This window comes from Diabrotica virgifera, chromosome 8 (assembly GCF_917563875.1).
Source record: "Diabrotica virgifera virgifera chromosome 8, PGI_DIABVI_V3a".
NCBI lineage: Eukaryota > Metazoa > Arthropoda > Insecta > Coleoptera > Chrysomelidae > Diabrotica > Diabrotica virgifera.
In genome coordinates this window covers 206,669,152-206,689,305 of record NC_065450.1, presented here as the reverse complement: position 1 = coordinate 206,689,305, position 20,154 = coordinate 206,669,152, and the positions used below count along the sequence as shown (strand labels likewise).

General features: G+C 32.7%; 1 protein-coding gene across 1 annotated transcript; it reads left to right on the top strand.

The window, feature by feature from the left end:
• The first annotated feature begins 634 nt into the window (after positions 1-634).
• On the top strand, positions 635-9,919 carry LOC126890333 (uncharacterized). Its single transcript, XM_050659201.1, has 2 exons — positions 635-1,606; positions 9,869-9,919. Exons 1-2 carry the CDS (start codon positions 635-637, stop codon positions 9,917-9,919), a joined length of 1,023 nt encoding a protein of 340 aa, XP_050515158.1.
• Positions 9,920-20,154: the final 10,235 nt, after the last annotated feature.

The window sequence follows — 20,154 nt, the reverse complement described above, 5'->3', positions numbered from 1 at the left end:
CCAACTGCCTGTACATGTCGGCTCATGCTGTCTATGAGGTTGCGAATATCATCTTGCTGGATGTTTTGCCATTCGTCTTCTAGAGCCAAGCGAAGTTCGTTAATTTTGAGGCTGGTGCGACTTCTCGACCTGTAATATTTCTACCAGGAATGCCACAAACGTGCTCTATTGGGTTCAGATCTGGCGAACACGCTAGCTAGTTCATTTCATTAATACCACCTTCCTCTAAATATTGCGTTACACACATTTCCGAGTGGGGTCGCGCATTATCTTGCATTAATAGAAAATCATCGCCGATATATTATTGAAAAAAGGGTACTACGTTGTAGTATAATTTAGTATTCTTTTGTCATTGTTTATTTTATTGATTAATTGTTTTGTCATTCAAATTAATTCTACTGTCAAGTTTTATGTGAATAAAAGCCTAATTTTGTAAAAGGCATTTTTACTACAATTTTATTCACATAAATATACCAAATATACAATGGAGAAGTACTTTAGACCTGATAAACTAGAGGCTGATCTAAACTCCCAAACTGCCGCCAAATAATTTAAACACTGGTACGAAACAATTAAGAATTTTTTGGAAAGCAATAAATCTACAGAAAAATCGCTAGAAGATAAAGACAAGTACATGCTTTTAATCAATTTTGTCTCACATTCAGTATATGATTACATAAGCGAAGCAAAAACATACATTTCTGCTATCAAAATTTTGGAAGAATTGTATATTAAACCTACAAATGAGATTTACGCAAGACATATTCTAGCTACAAGAAAACAACAAATAAACGAATCTATAGATCAGTATGCTCAACAGTTAAAGCTTTTGGCTAAAAATTGTAATTTTAAAGCAGTTTCTTCAGAAGAAAATAAAAATGACTATATTCGTGATGCTTTTATTAATGGTCTCGTTCAATCCAACATACGTCAAAGATTACTAGAGTTTAGTTCTTTATCTTTGGACGAAACATTATCTAAATCTAGATCTTTAGAAGATTCTCAAAAACAATCTGATACATATCATGCAGCATTAAATAATATAGCATCTTGTAGTCATCCAAATTCAGAACAAACTACTTTAGCTTCTGTTCAAACAAAACCTGGTCAGACTTGTTATTTTTGTGGACATCCAAGACATCCTCGATCTGTATGTCCAGCAAGGGCTGCGATTTGCCAAAACTGTCATAAAATTGGACATTGGTTTAAAATGTGCATGCAATCAAAGAAAAGTCAAACGAGATCAACTTATGCATCTACAGTGGTAATCGCTTCTTCAATGGAAACACCTCAATCGCTTTCAAAATGTATAGCCAAAGTAACAGTTAACCAAATTGATGCCAACGCTTTAATAGACACTGGAAGCTCAGATACTTTTTTAGATCATGAATTCGCTATTGAAAATAAGCTTAAAATTTTTCCAATACAAGGGGTCCAAGTTTCTATGGCATCTATGTCATTCTCAGCTAATATTCAAGGCTATTGTTTAATAAACATTCAGGTTGATAAAGAAAAATATGATCAAACAAAAGTTTTAGTTTTATCCAATCTTTGTACAGATGTGATTTTGGGTCAAGATATTATGAAACAACATAGTATAAGAGCTGTGAGACATTTTTGAGTAGGTATTTTAGGCAACCTGAAAATTTTTCAGGTGACTCTTCTATGATAGCGTAATACAAAAATGCCGGTCTGGCTGGAGGGTAGCGGTTATTTTCCCCAAAAATCCCCCCCCCCCAAATTAAAAAAAGGGTAAAAATTGTTATTACAAAAAATATCATTGATATGACTTGAAAGTAAATTTAAATATTCAAATATAAAGAAAATAAACAGACCAGGCGATTTTGGGGCGATTTTAACTCTGCAAGATACTTGCATGGGCGCCCCAGGATTACTTTCAGGGGGTGCATCTGAACTTCAGAAGATTTCATCTAAATCTGTACATACTATTAACGAGTATAAAATATACAACTATACATGCATAGCTATGTACATTCCTTCCGGACAGGGAGGTGCAATTGTTATTATGACAGGGTATTTTTTAATTTTAAAAATAAATATTCTAAAAAAGACAGTTTTTTTTGGTGAAATTATCCAATTGCCATGTGATCAAACAAATTACGCGTGCATATAAATGAAACCGCTATAGGTAAGCAGCAGTGTGAGAAAGAGCGTATACCCATAGCTGTTTACGTCCTCTGTTGTAGCTGAGCGAGTCCGTTCACTCGAGAAAATCACGTGACCTGGCGATATCCATGTTGTTGTGTCTCGAAACGTTAGAATAATTATTATATATATTATAGTTTTTTAAGTGATTTTTCTTAATAAAAGGAAAATAATACGTACTATACAATAGATTTTGCAAATATGATAGAAAAAGACAAATTTATTATTATAAATATATAGGTAAAAAAGTATAAAACTTTTAAACTAAATTAATTCTGTGTCCGAATCTTGTACTTCTTCTTCAAACTCCTCATCTGAGCTTAAATGTTCATTCTCTTCTTCTTCGTCAGACTCCCCTCGAGACTCAGATTCCTCTTCTACATGATCTGTAAATAGTTGTAATATGTATTTAGAATTAATTAAAAATTAATCAGTGATTAATTAATTGAGTTGCTACGTATTCTCTGTCCTTTTATACAGAGTCGAAGCCTGGACAATCACGGGCGCATCTGAAGAAAGACTTGCCATTGTTGAGATGTGGTGTTATCGAATAATGTAAAAAATATCATGGACACAACACTTAACAAACAAGGAAACATTAAGAAAGATGAAAAAGGCAAAAGAAATACTCAACACATGCTTACATAAAATGCTTAATACTTTTCCTTATATAACCAATCACATCACGTTTTTTATTTCTTAGTATATGACCAAAGTAGGTCATGTTTCTTTCCTTCATAGTGTTGAGTATTTCTTTTGCCTTTTTCATCTTTCTTAATGTTTCCGTGTTTTTTACGTGTGTCCATGATATATTTAACATTATTCGATAACTCCACATCTCCACAATGGCAAGTCTTTCTTCAGATGCACCCGTGATTGTCCAGGCTTCGACTCCGTATAAATGGACCGAGAATACGTAGCAACTCATCTAATTAATGTCTAATTAATTTTTAAATAATTCTACATACATATTACAACTATTTACAGATCATGTAGAAGAGGAATCTTAGTCTCGAGGGGAGTCTGACGAAGAAGAAGAGAATTAATATTTAAGCTCAGATGTGGATTTTGAAGAAGAAGTACAAGATTCGGACACAGAATTAATTTAGTTTATAGTTTTATACTTTTCTACCTATATATTTTTATAATAATAAATTTGGCTTTTTTCTATCATATTTGCAAAATCTATTGTATAGTACGTATTTTTTTCTTCTTTAATTAAGAAAAATTAGAAAACTATAATATATAATAATTATTCTAACGTTTCGAGAAACAACAACATGGATATCTAAAGGTCACGTGATTTTTCTAGCTACAACAGAGGACGCAAACAGCTATCGATATACGATCTTTCTCACACTGCTGCTAACCTATAGCGCTTTTCATTTTTATGCACGCGTAATTTATTTAATCACCTGGCAGTTGGAAAATTCCAACAAAATAAACCTGTCTTTTTTAGAATATTTATTTTTAATATTTAAAAATACCCTGTCAAAATAACAATTGCACCTCCCTGTCCGGAAGGAATATACATAGCTATGCATGTATAGTTGTATATTTTATACTCGTTAATAGTATGTACAGATTCAGATGAAATCTTCTGAAGTTCAGATGCATCCCCTGAAAATAATCCTGGGGCGCCCATGCAAGTATCTTGCAGAGTTAAAATCGCCCTTAAATCGCCTGGCCTGTTTATTTTCTTTATATTTAATATTTAAATTTACTTTAAAGTCACGTCAATGATATTTTTTGTAATAACAATTTTACCCTTTTGTTTAACTTTGGGGGGATTTTTGGGGAAAATAACCGCTACCCTCCAGCCAGACCGGCATTTTTGTATTAGGTTATCATGGAAGAGTCACCTGAAAAATTTTCAGGTTGCCTAAAATACCTACTCAAAAATGTCTCACAGCTCTTGGACCAACATGAAAGCTTAGAAGTTAAATTTGGAGGACCAAGAAGACCTCTTAAGATATGCTGTCTTACTGAAGCTAAAATTAAGCCACCTTCGTTGTTTGCCAATTTAACAGAAAATTGTTACCCTATTGCTACTAAATCTCGCAGGCATTCACAGGAAGATAAAGAATTTATTAAATAAGAAATAAAACGTCTCCTTAAAGAAGAAATTATTGAAGAAAGTAAATCACCTTGGAGGGCCCAAGTGTTGGTAACTAAAAACGAAAATCATAAACGTCGGATGGTAGTTGATTATTCTCAAACAATAAATAGATTCACATTACTTGATGCTTATCCGTTGCCGAATATTGATTCACTAGTGTCTAAGATAGCAAAATATAAAATTTGTAGCTCAATTGATTTAAAATACGCATATCATCAAATACCAATTAACGAATCTGACAAACCATTTACAGCTTTCGAGGCAAGTGGAGGCCTTTACCAATTCCGTCGTATTCCTTTTGGGGTTACCAATGGAGTATCATGTTTTCAGAGAGCCATTGATTCTATCATAAAAAAAGAAAATCTACAAGGTGTTTACGCTTATTTAGATGATGTAACAGTTGGTGGTGAGGATCAAGATAGACATGATTTAAATTTACAGAATTTTTTAAATGCTGTTAAAAAATATGGGTTAACTTTAAATCAAAATAAATGTCACTACAATCAAAAAATTATAAATATTTTGGGATATACAATAGAAAACTACAATGAAACCTGATCCAGACAGATTGAAGCCTCTACTAAATTTAGCAGTTCCGAATGATTCTAAAAGTCTTCAGAGGGCACTTGGAATGTTTTCACATTACTCAAAATGGGTTAATAATTTTTCAGCAAAAATTAGAGGTCTTATAGATTGCAAGAAATTTCCATTAGGTCCGGACTTGCTTTTTGCTTTTGAGGAGTTGAGAACTGATATAGCTAATGCACTTCTATGGACAATCGATGAAAAAGAAATTCTCATTGTTGAAACTGATGCTTCTGAATTTGCTATAGCTGCCACTCTGAGTCAATCTGGAAGACCCGTTGCTTTTTTCTCACGTACCCTTACAGATTCTGAACGAAAACATTCTGCAATTGAAAAAGAAGCATATGCTTGCGTTGAAGCATTGAAAAAATGGAGACACTATCTTTTAGGAAGACAATTCAAACTAATCACAGATCAAAAATCAGTTTCGTTCATGTTTAATACAAACCATACAAGTAAAATCAAAAATGAAAAAATTTTGCGTTGGCGTTTGGAGCTTTCTTGTTTTAAATATGATATTATCTATCGTCCAGGAAAGGCTAATGATGCAGCTGATGCACTATCAAGAATATGCAATAATATAAATAATACAAGCAAGTTATATCAATTACATTCAGATTTATCGCATCCTGGGATTACTCGTATGCACCATTTTGTAAAAATTCGAAATTTACCTTATTCTTTAGATGAAATTAAACACGTAATTACCTCTTGTCCAATCTGTGCAGAAATTAAACCCAGATTTTATAGGAAAGAAGATGATGCACATTTAATTAAATCAACAGCTCCGTTCGAAAGATTGAATATTGACTGTAAAGGTCAAATACCCGGTTCTTCTAGAAATTCTTATATGCTTACAATCATTGATGAATTTTCAAGATTTCCATGGGCTTTTCCATGCTCAGATACCTCCAGTCAGACAGTAATTGAATGTTTGAATCAAATGTTTTGTTTATATGGAATGCCGGCATATATACATTCTGACAGGGGAACTAGCTTTACTTCACAAGAATTTATTAATTATCTACACTCTAAAGGAATATCTTCAAGTAGAACAACACCATATAACCCTGGAGGAAATGGTCAAGTCGAGAGATACAATGGAATTATATGGAAAGCAGTGAATCTAGCATTGAAAACCAAAAATTTAGACATCACTAAATGGGAGACTGTTCTACCAGATGCTCTGCACTCTATAAGAAGTTTATTGTGTACAGCAACCAATTGTACACCTCATGAACGTTTGTTTACGTATCAGCGAAGATCAACTAGCGGAACTTCTATTCCATCATGGCTTAAAGATTCAGACAAAGTATTACTAAGAAAATTTGTACGAAAAAGTAAGTTTGATCCTTTAGTTGAAGAGGTTGATCTTTTAGAAGCCAACTCAGATTACGCCTTAATACAGTATCCAAACGGAAAGAAAAGTACAGTTTCAACGAAGCATTTAGCTCCTAGAGGTGACCTGAAATTATTGAATCAAGATAATGATGAAGATGAAAATGAAAGTCCAAATAATACACTAGAGAATTCCTCTACTGAATCAATACCAGAGGACATAGAAAATTTATCTATTCAAGAACCCAATCAAGTACCTGATGATAATCATGAACCAAGATTGGAAAATTCAGATTTTCAATCTAGCCGTAAATCAGCTAGAACTAAAAATAAACCACGATATTTGCAAGATTTTGTTCAAAAATAGGGCCGGGTGAATGTAGTATAATTTAGTATTCTTTTGTCATTGTTTATTTTATTGATTAATTGTTTTGTCATTCAAATTAATTCTACTGTCAAGTTTTATGTGAATAAAAGCCTAATTTTGTAAAAGGCATTTTTACTACATTATTATTATACACACATTTCCGAGTGGGGTCGCGCATTATCTTGCATTAATAGAAAATCATCGCCGATATATTGAAAAAAGGGTACTACGTGATTCGCTAAAATTCCCTCAATATACCGATGTACAGTCAACGAACCCTCAATAAATATCAATTCAGTATGCGTCTCTCGGGATATTCCTGCCCATGCCGTCACCGAACCCTCTCCATGGCTAACGCGGGGACTGAAAGCGCACTCCGCAAATCTCTCTCAAGTTCGACGCCTTACTCGTTTTCTCCTATCTGATGAGTGAAGAGAGTATATCGACTCATCCGTAAAAAGAAAATTTCTCCATTTAGTCTAGCCACTCTGTACCGTGGAAGTAATTTGGGCCCAGTTGCTGGTCTGCAACCTTGCAAACCAAATTCACGTAATCTTCGACGAATTATAAATATACTTACAGTATTGCCTTGAACCTCTAGAAGCTGATTTCTTGTTTGCACCGCTGTCAAATGACGATCCCGCAAAGCGTTGACTGGTATTAAACGATCATCAAAAGCAGTAGTTTTGCGCTTCCTGCCACTTCCCGCTTTACGCTTGTTTGTTCCAGTTCGTATAAAACGTTCCACTACCTTTTGGATGGTAGAGCGGCGAGTGTGTAGTACTCTAGCCACATATTCATAATTTCAACCATCTTTACCTTCAACCAGAGCAACGGCTTTCGTACAATCTTGACACTTCGAGCCATGAGCCTGTATATGTATACAAAATGTAAGTGTAAATGACATAATGATAACAGTTATCAAAGTCACTTCCTCGTATTGGTATTACCAAATAACTCCAAAATAATCATAATTAAAAAATAGGGCTAAAAATAGAAAAACTGAAATACTTGAAATACTGAAAATTTTCTCCGTTGTGTTTTTTTTTGCATCCGGGTGAATTATTGTTCCGAGAACCACTTTTCATATTTTTCGCGATATCCTTTAAAGAAAAAATTGGAATCTACGTCATTGGCCGTAATACACTGACGACGTATTTGTTCCATTACATACTTGTTCATGAGCAAAAATACATCGGCTTCGGCTCTCTCGGACGGTTTTATTAGGGGCGCCGCGCCGCGACGGTAGCGTCGTTCGCACCGTAAAAGACTGGCCTTCTATGAATGGGCTCACCCGCCACCACTAAATTACCTCCCATGAATAAATGAAGCTATTGTTCCAGCGACAGAACGTTTTATGGAGCTACTTTTATTTTTCATACGGTCGCTTTCACATGACCTGTTGCCTGGTTAGCCCGTTCGACCTTTCGAGGGTCTGTAGTCGTTTCCACGACAAATTGCATGCCAAAAATTAACCGCCAAAGACAATGAGGAATTTTATAATTGCGATGATGAGGTTCATTAAGCACGAGGGTCTTGAATTGCTGCTCGGGGTGGAGTAATTGCTCGGGACTATTGCCCTTATCCTTAAGGTGGATGTCCCTGGAAAAGGGAAAACGGTTGAGCCGTTACAAGACAATTGTGGTTTGATTGCTCTTATGTAATTGCTGGAAGCTGTATTGTCGAGAATGTAACGACAATTTTAAACGCAAATAAGGTGGAGCTTTTGGGAATTATTATTTATTTTAGCAAGTTTAGAAGAAGTTAAAAATTAGGCATATTATATTCGCAAGTAAAAAACTTGATTAAGTCTTGGGGATTTAAAACGTGTCTTGCCAGTGATGTGAGCATCTACAGAATGTATTTTTAGTCACTAATTTTTATTTTTATTATTTTTTTATAGTATTTTTTGTTCCCAAATTAAGACATTTTTCTTAAAGCGGTAGTTTTCAATGTTTTTGAGTCATGTACCACAACATTTTTAAAATTATTCCTGGTACAACCTAACTGAAATACCTATCAAGTTAGGCAACCTAACTAACTACAAATATGGTGGATTTTGGCTGTGCTTTTGTGTTTTGTGTACCACTCCAAATAAGAATATTATGTACCACTAGTGATACATGTACCACATATTGAGAATCCCTGTCTTAAAGCATTGCATATAAAGAGTGTTTTAGCGTGACCAGACATCTCGTAACGCGACAATTCGTAACCGGACAAGTAGTAACGGACAAATCGTAACAGCGACAGTTCGTAACGGCGACACTTCGTAACGGCGACAGTTCGTAACTATACAAATTCGTGACGGACAATTCGTAACGTCAACATTTAATTATTCTGTTTATTTTGTTAACGTAGAAACTAGTTGTTATTACAGTTATAATTATAAAAATTATGTTTATCAATTTAACAAATCAGTACCGGGGTGAACATATTTAACACATGTTATATTTCGTGTTTCAGAATATACAGGGTGTTTCAAAAAAAGGTAACCCCGTCTCTAGGGTAGGTAAAAAATTGAAAAATAATTGGGGTTTGCTTAGTAAAAAATTTTTGTAACGCCATCCGTTTTCAAGATACAGGGCGTTGAAGAAAAAAAATTTTACGCATTTTTGAAAATTGAAAAATTGAAACAAGGTTTAATCTCTAATTATTGTTGATTTATCGTCATAACAATCAATAAATGTCAGATTTCCATGGCACGCTTGGAGAAAATAGAGGTATACTTATTAGAACTTTATCATTACTACCAGCATCAATTATTATTACTTCATAATTTTCAAATCAAAATATTCCGAAAACGGTACACAGTATCGAGTTATACCAAGAGTACCTTTTTCGTGTAGAATTGAATTATGTTTAAGTTTACTTGAAATTTTGATTAATAATTATACTCTTAAAAAAGTTATATTGACTAATACTTAGTACGATCCGTGTAACTAGCGCCCTCTATGAGAATCAGATATAAAAACAAATTCATGAGATGTATCAGCTTCCAAAAGATATTCGTGTAAAATTTCATTACAATGTTGCCAGTAGTTTCGGCAAAATCGTAAAAAATGCGTAAAATATTTTTTTTTCAACGCCCTGTATCTTGAAAACGTATGGCGTTACAAAATTTTTTACTAAGCAAACCCCAATTATTTTTCAGTTTTTTACCTACCCTAGAGACGGGGTTACCTTTTTTTTAAACACCCTGTATATTAAAAGTCTAAACATTTTCAAATATTTAAATACATACAAACTTTACAATATTTTTAAAAGTTCATCCTTTTTATTTTTCCTTACAGCGATTGGATATAGCGATGGGCCATATTCAGAAGATAACGGTTATATTCTGAGACCTTCTTCTGAAAATTCTATTATTATATTCTGAAACACGAAATATGAAATGCCTTAAAAATGCTCATTCTGATACTAACATAATTTCATTTATAACTGTTAGTGCGGCAGATTCGTGCAAATATTATAAGAATTGTGCATTTATTGATAGAAGCATATAATTTGGACCACTTGTACTACACATATAAAGGTTCAAAATTAGATAGGAGGCCATCTCAGATTTCGCCTTTTATAAAAATCGGGGATTTAAAATGCCGACTATACATATGTGACTAATAGTACGATAACTTTTGAACGAGACTTCAGATTTCAACCAAATTTGGTATATAGGTTTTTTTTTTATGTATAAGATCAAGGTCTGGAACCGGAAGAATCGGTTTACCAGAAGTTTTGTTTTTCCTGGTTTTTATTTAAAAATATGTTTTTTTTTCAATTATTTCACCCTGTATGTATTAATTTTTTAAATAGTTAATACGGCCATTAAAAAGAGCGTAAAAATATTTATTAGGAAATATTTTTAACTTTTTAGTTATGTTAATTACCATTTATTAAGTGCAAAACGTATCTTCACATGTACCTATATGCGGCAGATTCGTGCAAATATTATAAGAATTATTGTGCATTTAATGGTAGAAGCATATAATTTGGACCACATATACTACACATATAGAGGTTCAAATTTAGATACGAGGCCATCTCAGTTTTTGTTCCTTTTACAAAAATGGCGGGCATTCAAAATGGCGAGTATACATATGTTACTAATAGAACGATAACTTTTGAACGAGATATCATATTTTAACCAAATTTGGTATATAGGTTTTTTTTGATGAATAATATCGAGGTCTTGAACCGGAAGAATCGGTTTACCGGAATTTGTGTTTTTAATGTTTTTTTATGTAAAAATATTTTGTTTCTTTTTTAATTCTTTCACCCTGTATATATTAATTTTTCAAAAAGCTAATACCGGCGTTGAAAAGAGTGAAAAATATTTTTAGGAAATAGTTTGAAGTCGTTAGTTATATTAATTACCATTTAATACATGCATAACGTATCTTTACATGTAGGTACCTATGTGCAGCAGAATCGTGCAAATAATAATATAAGAATTATTGTGCATTTAATAGTAGAAGCATATAATTTGGACCACACATACTACACATACAAATATGCAAATTTATATATAAAATCATCTCAGATTTAGTCTTTTACAAAAATGGCGCGCATTCAAAATGAATCTGCCGCCCATAGGTACATGTGAACATACGTTATGCATTTATTAAATTGTAATTAACACAATTGAAAAGTTAAAAATATTTCCTAAAAACATATTTACACTCTTTTAATTGGCGTTATTATCTTTTCGAAAAATTTATATATACAGGGCGAAAGAAGTGAAAAAAAAAAACAACATATTATTACATAAAAAAAGAGTAAAAACACAAATTCTGGTAAACCGATTCTTCCGGTTCAAGACTTCGATATTATTTATAAAAAAGAACCTACTTACCAAATTTGGTTGAAATCTGACGTTTCGTTCAAAAGTTATCGTGCTATTAGTCACATATGGATAGTCGCCATTTTGAATGCCGGCCATTTTTGTAAAAGGAACAAAAACTGAGATGGCCTTGTATCTAAATTTAAACCTTTATATGTAGTATATGTGGTCTAAATTATATGCTTCTACCATTAAATGCACAATATTTCTTATAATATGTGCACGAATCTGCCGCATATGGGTACATGTGAAGATACGTTTTGCATTAATTAAACGGTAATTAACATAACTAAAAAGTTAAAAATATTTCCTTACAAATATTTTTATGCTCTTTCCATGGTGGTATTAACTTTTTGAAAAATGAATACATACAGGGTGAAATAATTGAAAAAAAAACAGCATATTTTTACACAAAAACCAGGAAAAACACAACTTCTGGTAAACCTTTTCTTTCGATTCAAGACCTCGATCTTATACATAAAAAAGAACCTATATACCAAATTTGGTTGAAATCTGAAGTCTCCTTCAAAAGTTATCGTGCTATTAGTCACAATGTATAGTCACCATTTTGAATCCCCGCCATTTTTGTAAAATGCAAAATCTGAGATGGCCTCGTATCCAAATTTGAACCTTTATATGTGCAGTATATGTGGTCCAAATTATATACTTCTATCATTCAATGCACAATTGTTTGACATATCGGCTGCACTATGTAACAGTTAGTTTCCACGTTAACAAAAATAAACAGAATAATGCAATTTGAACGATACGAATTGTCCGTTACGAATTTGTAAAGTTACGAACTGTCACCGTTACGAAGTGTCGCCGTTACGAACTGTTGCTGTTACGAATTGTCCATTACCATTTGTCTGGTTATGAACTGTCGCGTTACGAAATGTCATGGAACCGTTTTTTGGAGGTATATAAATATAAGTTAACAACACTTTTTTAACTGGCGGCCATTTTGGCAGCTGACAAGTGATCTATGTTTAGTTTGGTTTGGCATTTTAGCACCTGACGCCTGAACAACACTTCTAAATTATGCAAATTTATTTTGAAAATCATGGTTCTGTTCGAAATACTTATCGCGCACTACCTCAATTTTATGGTCAACATGATCGTTTATCAGAGCAATTAATTCGATTAACCATGGAACGTTTTGGCACCAAGTTTACTCTAAATGATAACACGTATCCACAAAGACGTCGTGCAGTGCGTACAGAAGAAGTTGTTGCTGCTGTAGAGCGTAGCATAGAGGAAGACCTGAATCAGTCTATTCGCCATCGTGAACATCAGTTGGATATGTGCCCATTCACTCTATGGAAGACTTTGACGGAAGATGTTGGTTTGCGTACTTACAGAATCCAATTCCTATAAGAATTGAAGCTACACGATCACCTAGCTACACGATCACTCCTGTACTATGAAGTGGAATCATGGACGTTACATGTAGAGACAATGAGATGACTTAACGCCTTTGAAATGTGGACCTAAGGAAGCATTATGAGGGTTTCCTGAGTAGATAGAGTTACGAACAACGAAGGACTAAGAATAATAGGTAAAGAGAAGGAAGTTGAACTTACAATTAAAGAAAGAAAACTACAGTATCTCGGACATGTGAATCGGGGGCGAGAACTATGGCATCCTGCGACTCATAATGCAAGGAAAGATAGATGGCATAAGAAGCATCGGAAGAAGACGAATTTCATGGCTGAAGAACCTGCGAGAATGGTTTGGATGCAGCTCAAAACAACTATTTAGAGCTACTGCCTCAAATATTAAAATAGCTATGATGATTGCCAACCTTCGTAGCGGAAGTGGCACCTGAAGGAGAAGAATATAACCTAGCACATGTTACATATTATTTATTAATTTATTTCAAATTTATCTTGTTGTGTTCATGTTTTAATGATTTTAGCGCGATTATTTCATTCATAGGAGATTCTGACCAATAGAAAGCTACAGAAATACAAATTAAACTGATTATTTTTTGATGATTTTAACTTCCAATCGTATAGTAAGATATTTGATCACGTGTTTAATTCTGTCCAATCAGATTAAAATTATACTGAGAATTATCTACTGTAGAAAATTACCGATAGAATTTTTTTAAGTAGATTGTTTCTGTTTAATGGTAACCAGTTTCCTAGTTTTGACAACTGTCACATTTAAGAAAATATCCATAATATACGTATTAAAAAATAATCTTACGGGTATCACACGACAGTAAGAATAAATAAGAAAATAATGCTTCATTTTTACTCAAATTTGTTGTCATTGGGCAATAGCCAGACAACAAATTTTCGAAAAACTGTCGCATTATTTTCAATTTATTCTCACTCGCTTGTGATATTATACCCGATAATTTTTGATAATTTCCCGTCGTCAAGTATATTACGTCAGATGCCCTTCGTTGCTATGAAAAAATACGTTCAGTGACATTAATGACAATTAATGTTTTAAAAATTATAAAAGTGATGACTTTCAACCGTCAAATATTTATAACAACTGTGTGTTTAATTGTAATAATTTGTACTTACATAAATGAATTACAATAAAATTTTGGTTTTGAACAGTTTTATTCATGAAATAATCGCAACAAGTTGCACTCGATCTCTAAAACTAATATAGAATTTTAGAGCTCTTGTGCAATTACTACTGATTATTTCATTCATAGGAGATTCTGACCAATAGAAAGCTACAGAAATCTGAATTAAATCGATAATTTTTGATAATCTCCCGTCGTTAAGTATATTACGTCAGATGCCCTTCGTTGCTACGAAAAAATACATTCAGTGATATTAATGACAATAAATGTTTTAAAAATTATAAAAGTGATGACTTTCAATCGTCAAATATTTATAAAAACTGTGTGTTTATTGGTACTTACATAAATAAATTACAATAAAATTTTGGTTTTGAACAGTTTTATTCATGAAATAATCGCAACAAATTGCACTCGACCTCTGAAATTAATATAGAATTTTTGCTCTCGTGACACTTTGACATAATTTCACTCGCCTTCGGCTCGTGAAATTAAAACTGTCAAAGTGTCACTCGGGAAAAATTCAATAATTTCAGATCTCTTGTGCAATTACTACTGATTATTTCATTCATAGGAGATTCTGACCAATAGAAAGCTACAGAAATCTGAATTAAATCGATAATTTTTGATAATAACCGGTCGTTAAGTATATTACGTCAGATGCCCTTCGTTGCTACGAAAAAATACATTCAGCAACATTAACCCTTAAACGCCCAAGGGTGGGTAAAAAATGTCCACCTAATGCATATTCCCTTGTAACATATTTATTACAAGTCCAAAATTTTTTCAAAAATTATTTATTGTTAAAAATACATCCCTTTATCGAATGTTAATTTGGTTCTACCGATATTTTTGAAAATAAAAGTAATATCTTAAGTTAAATATGGATGGGCACAAAAAGTACACCCTTGGTAAAGCTTGTTACTAAAGGTTTCTATATAATTTCTCATTGGTAGGAACGTAATCCATATAATTATCGACGTCTAATTACATAATCGATATAATTATCCGCCAATGAGGGGGCTGAAAGGAAGAATGTGGAGAAAATCGACAATCTGAATTACTGGCTTTTACTGGTATGTTAATTTTGATGTACATCGTAATTTTGTTGTAAGGTTTGTAAATTGTTTATAATAATATTTTAGAAGATGCTGTGTTTAGTAAGCATAAGATTCTTAAGTTTAATCCATTTGCAACAACTCTCAATAAATATATTAGCTCTTTTCGAGGTGGACATTTTTTACCCACCCTTGGGCGTACATGGAACCTAAAAAAGGTTGGGCGTTTAAGGGTTAATGACAATTAATGTTTTAAAAATTATAAAAGTGATGACTTTCAATGGTCAAATATTTATAAAAACTGTGTGTTTAATGTTATTTACATAAATAAATTAGAATAAAATTTTGGTTTTGAACAGTTTTATTCATGAAATAATCGCAACAAATTGCCCTCGACCTCTGAAATTAATATAGAATTTTTGCTTTCGTGACACTTTGACATAATTTCACTCGCCTTCGGCTCGTGAAATTAAAACTGTCAAAGTGTCACTCGGGAAAAATTCAATTTCAGAGCTCTTGTGCAATTACTACTGATTATTTCATTCATAGGAGATTCTGACCAATAGAAGGCTACAGACATGCAAATTAAGGTGATAATTTTTGATAATCTCCCGTCGTTAAGCATATTACGTCAGATGCCCTTCGTTGCTACGAAAAAATACATTCAGTGACATTAATGACAAATGTTTTAAAAATTATAAAAGTGATGACTTTCAACCGTCAAATACATATTTACAACAACTGTGTGTTTAATTTCACTAATTGGTACTTACATATATAAATTACAATAAAATTTTGGTTTTGAACAGTTTTATTCATGAAATAATCGCAACAAATTGCGCTCGAACTCTAGAATTAATATAGAATTTTGGCCCTCGTGACACTTTGACATAATTTCACTCGCCTTCGGCTCGTGAAATTAAAACTGCCAAAGTGACACTCGGGAAAAATTCAATAATTTTAGAGCTCTTGTGCAATTACTACTGATAATTCGATGAAATAAAATTATTTTGACATAATATTTAAAAGTCAGATCAGAAGACATTTACAATGGTTTTGAATCGTCGTCACGTCATGTCACGTCGAATCGACAACCTTGTCAAAGAATTAATTTGTGTATTTTCACTTCTAAATAAAAATTGATGTGGCTCTATTTTTTGTGGCTTTTTCCCAAACGTACGGCTCTAGAAAAAATATTGTTCCTAAGTCATGCTGAAAGTGTCTTCCCCGCACTCGACTGCTTGCCCGAACTCTCCGCTATCGCGTTGTTCAGGTCAACGGCAGTCTCGGGCGTGAAAGTATCACTTTCCGCACTAGTTAGGAAAAAAAACTATTTGTGATACTTTCACGAGCCTACTACGAGACCGTCGTTGACCCGAACGACGCGATAGCGGAGAGTTCGGGCAAGCAGTCGAGTGCGGGAAAGACACTTTCCGCATGAGTTAGGAACAATATTTATGAGTTAGGAAAAAAGTCTAAAAAATAGAGTTATATCAATTTTTATTTAGAAGTGAAAATACACAAATTAATTATTTGACAAGGTTGTCAAAACCAAACTTTCAATATAGTGGGTTACCACGACGACGATATTGGTTTCCATGACGACGATTCAAAACCATTTTAATTGTTTACTGATCCGACTTTTAAATATTATGTCAAAATAATTTTATTTCATCGAATTATCGCGCTAATTTCATTAAAACATGAACACAATAAGATAAATTTGAAATAAATTAGTAAATAATATCTAAATATTAGTTTATTGCATGTATTATAATATATTATATTGCCATATTACAAGGTATTTTACTTTCCCGCACGCCGTGCTGGAAAATTTATTTTCACGCACGCCGTGCCGGAAAGTGCAACTTTCGGAAACGAAATGCGTGTTTGAAAGTGGCTCTTTTAGCACGGCCGTAGAAAAATAACTATTTCTTTGGCAAAAGACGTTTTTCTTTATTATTGAAAAAACAGCACTCTTTATTTTTCTTTTTAATTATAGCTACGTTTATGCAGCAATACAGTTATTTGCAAATTACACATACCATTTTACTATAGCTGCACTTCGAATTGAGCAAAGAACATCTAAGGAATGAGATTATGTTTGATAGCAGAGAAAGGGTTGCTTAGATGAATATTTAAGCAAATGCGGGCATTTCATTAACGAAGGTGGTTATTTTCGTTAAATATGTCGGTATGAAAGCGATGCAAGTTAAATCTTTTATACGAAGATTTGTCTGCTTGAATGTTTCATTTTGGAGAAGTAAATTTCTTTGGTCTGGAGCAATTTTAAGTTGCGGCATAGAAAAGATAAGCGAATATAATATAAGATGACTAGGAAGTCTATGCGAATTAAACCATTTAGCAATTACTACGTAGGTTTAAAAGCATTAAATACATGTCTGGTTGCCGAATGAGATATAAATCAAAAGTTTCACAAGTTCAGCAAATTAATATTCCCTCGAAAAAGATTAGATAGTATGTATACAGAGTGTAACGAAAATACAGGTCATAAATTAAATCACATATTCTGAGACCAAAAATAGTTCGAATGAACCTAACTTACCTTAGTACAAATATGCACAATAAAAAGTTACAGCCCTTTGAAGTTACAAAATGAAAATCGATTTTTTCAAATATATCGAAAACTATTAGAGATTTTTTATTGAAAATGAACATGTGGTATTCTTATGGCAGGAACATCTTAAAAAAGAATTATAGTGAAATTTCTGGACCCCATAAAAATTTTATGGGGGTTTTGTTTCCTCAAACCCCCCAAACTTTAGTGTACGTTTCAATTAAATTATTATTGTGATACCGTCAGTTAAATTCAATATTTCTAAAACTTTTTTGTCTCTTAGTATTTTTTCGATAAGGCAGTTTTTATCGAGTTGCGGCTTCTTTTTTAATATGTTTACATATAAATTTTATGGGGGTTTTGTTCCTTTAGACCCCCAAATATTTGTGTATGTTCCAATTAAACTATTACTGCGGCACCATTAGCTAAACACAGTGTTTTTAAAACTTTTTTGCCTCTTTGTATTTTTTCGATAAGGTGCCTTTTATTGAGATGTATTTTCTTTTTTAATATGGTTCAAAATATACCTAAAAATGTAAATCATAAATAAATTTTGATATTATTACAAAGTCTCCATAATCGTACTTAGGGCCGGTATTTCAACAGCTACTTAAGCTTTTGCTTAGCTAAGCCTGTGTCAAAAGTTAAGGAGAACTTAAGCTGGGTGCCGTATTTCCATAATTTCCTTAACTAAACTGGTCCTCAACTATCAAGTTAATTGGTTTGGTACCTCTGAATACGTCAAAATGCCAGAACTAACTGTTCTGAGGTAAAAACCACTACTGTTGACATTTAATTTTATCTTGTCATCTGTATCTGTCTCATTCATTTTTACTTCACTTTGTGTACATGGTACATGTGTTGTTAATAGTATATTGTCTATAGTTTCTCTGGTTAAATGTTTTATTGTTATTTTACATAAGCAATAGAAGATCCGTCTTTGTAATTTTGTTTATTGGATCTATTCCTTAATATGTCAAATTGAAATGTAAGTTTACTTTTGTAAAATAAATATACCATTGCAGAAATAAATAACTTTCGTGTGTCTACACCTTCCAAATGGAGTTAGATTCATTTTAATAATCGTTGACAATCAAATAATAACGTTATTACGCAAAAGTTGGTTTTTAAAATAACTCTAGAATTATTAATCTATAGAAATAACCTCAAAAAACAGAAAACAAATTTTAAGCAAAGGCTTAAACCAGCTCCCGTGCGATCTTAAAATTATTTGGTTTAAGCCTATGCTTAAGCCTCAAATTGAACTGGAAATTCAGGTATGGAAGCTTAAACGCGGGCTTAAAGTAAGCTTTGGCTTAAGAGCAGTTGGAAATGCCCTTAGCCATATACAAATATGTGGTGGATTTGACAAATATTCAAAATATCTCGATAAAAACTGACTTTTCGAAAAAGTACTAAGAGGCAAGAAAGTTTTTAAAATAATGTGTTTAACTAATGGTACTACAATAATAATTAAATTGGAACGTACACAAAAGATTGGGGGGGGGGGGTGGGGGGTTTAAAGGAACAAAACCCCCATAAAATTTTTATGGGGTGTCCAAATTTTACTATAATTTTTTCTTAAGATACTACCACCATAAGAATGCCACACGTCTATTTTCAATAAAAGATCTCTAATAGTTTTCGATATATTGGAAAAAATCTATTTTCATTTTGTAACATCAAAAGGCTGTAACTTTTTTTATGTGCATATTTTTGTACTAAGGTAAGTTACGTTCAATCGAACTATTTTTGGTCCCAGAATATGTGATTAAATTTATGACCTGTATTTTTGTTACACCCTGTATATACAGGCAATCTTATAATTTAGGCACTTAAGTCAAGCGGGTCCTATTATCAACGAAAATTTTATTTTCGTTAAAAAATATTTAAAATTTAAAGAGGATAATATTATGGAAAGTTTAGTTTATGCCAGCAGTAAAAGCTGTCTAATTAACACCAAAGATAGGATGAACAGCTTGGATAAGAGTGGTATATATAAATTAAGATGTGATGATTGTGATGCTTCCTATGTAGGTAAAACCATCCGCAAGTTGTCTACTAGAATTATAGAACATTTTAAAATTGACCTGGACTGTAAGTGTTGGATTGACTGAACTGTAAGTGTTAACCGAAATTCTTCGAGTTTTTTACTGTTGCGATTAGTAAATTTCAATTTCCGACTTATCATCGACTTATTTCGTATGCTTTAAATGATGACGCACGGGTAAAGATTCAGGGACTCAACTGTACATAACGTACTCTACAAGACTAAGACTACATACAAATTAAAAAAATTATGATCATAATCCATCAACAAGCTGCGGAGATATTAATAGCAGCATATGTTTGAAGAATTAATTTAATTTTTTGAGTGCACGGGTTTTAATAATTCCCCTCCACCGATTACGAATCTATTCCGTTAGAACGTCATTTTAAAGCTATATTAACCACTTTGTTGAAGTTCAAAATTTACTCAAACTTTTACACATAAACTATATACCTTGAACTTCAAAGTTGCGCTAGTAAGGTTGCTTAATTGTTATAAACGAAGTAGA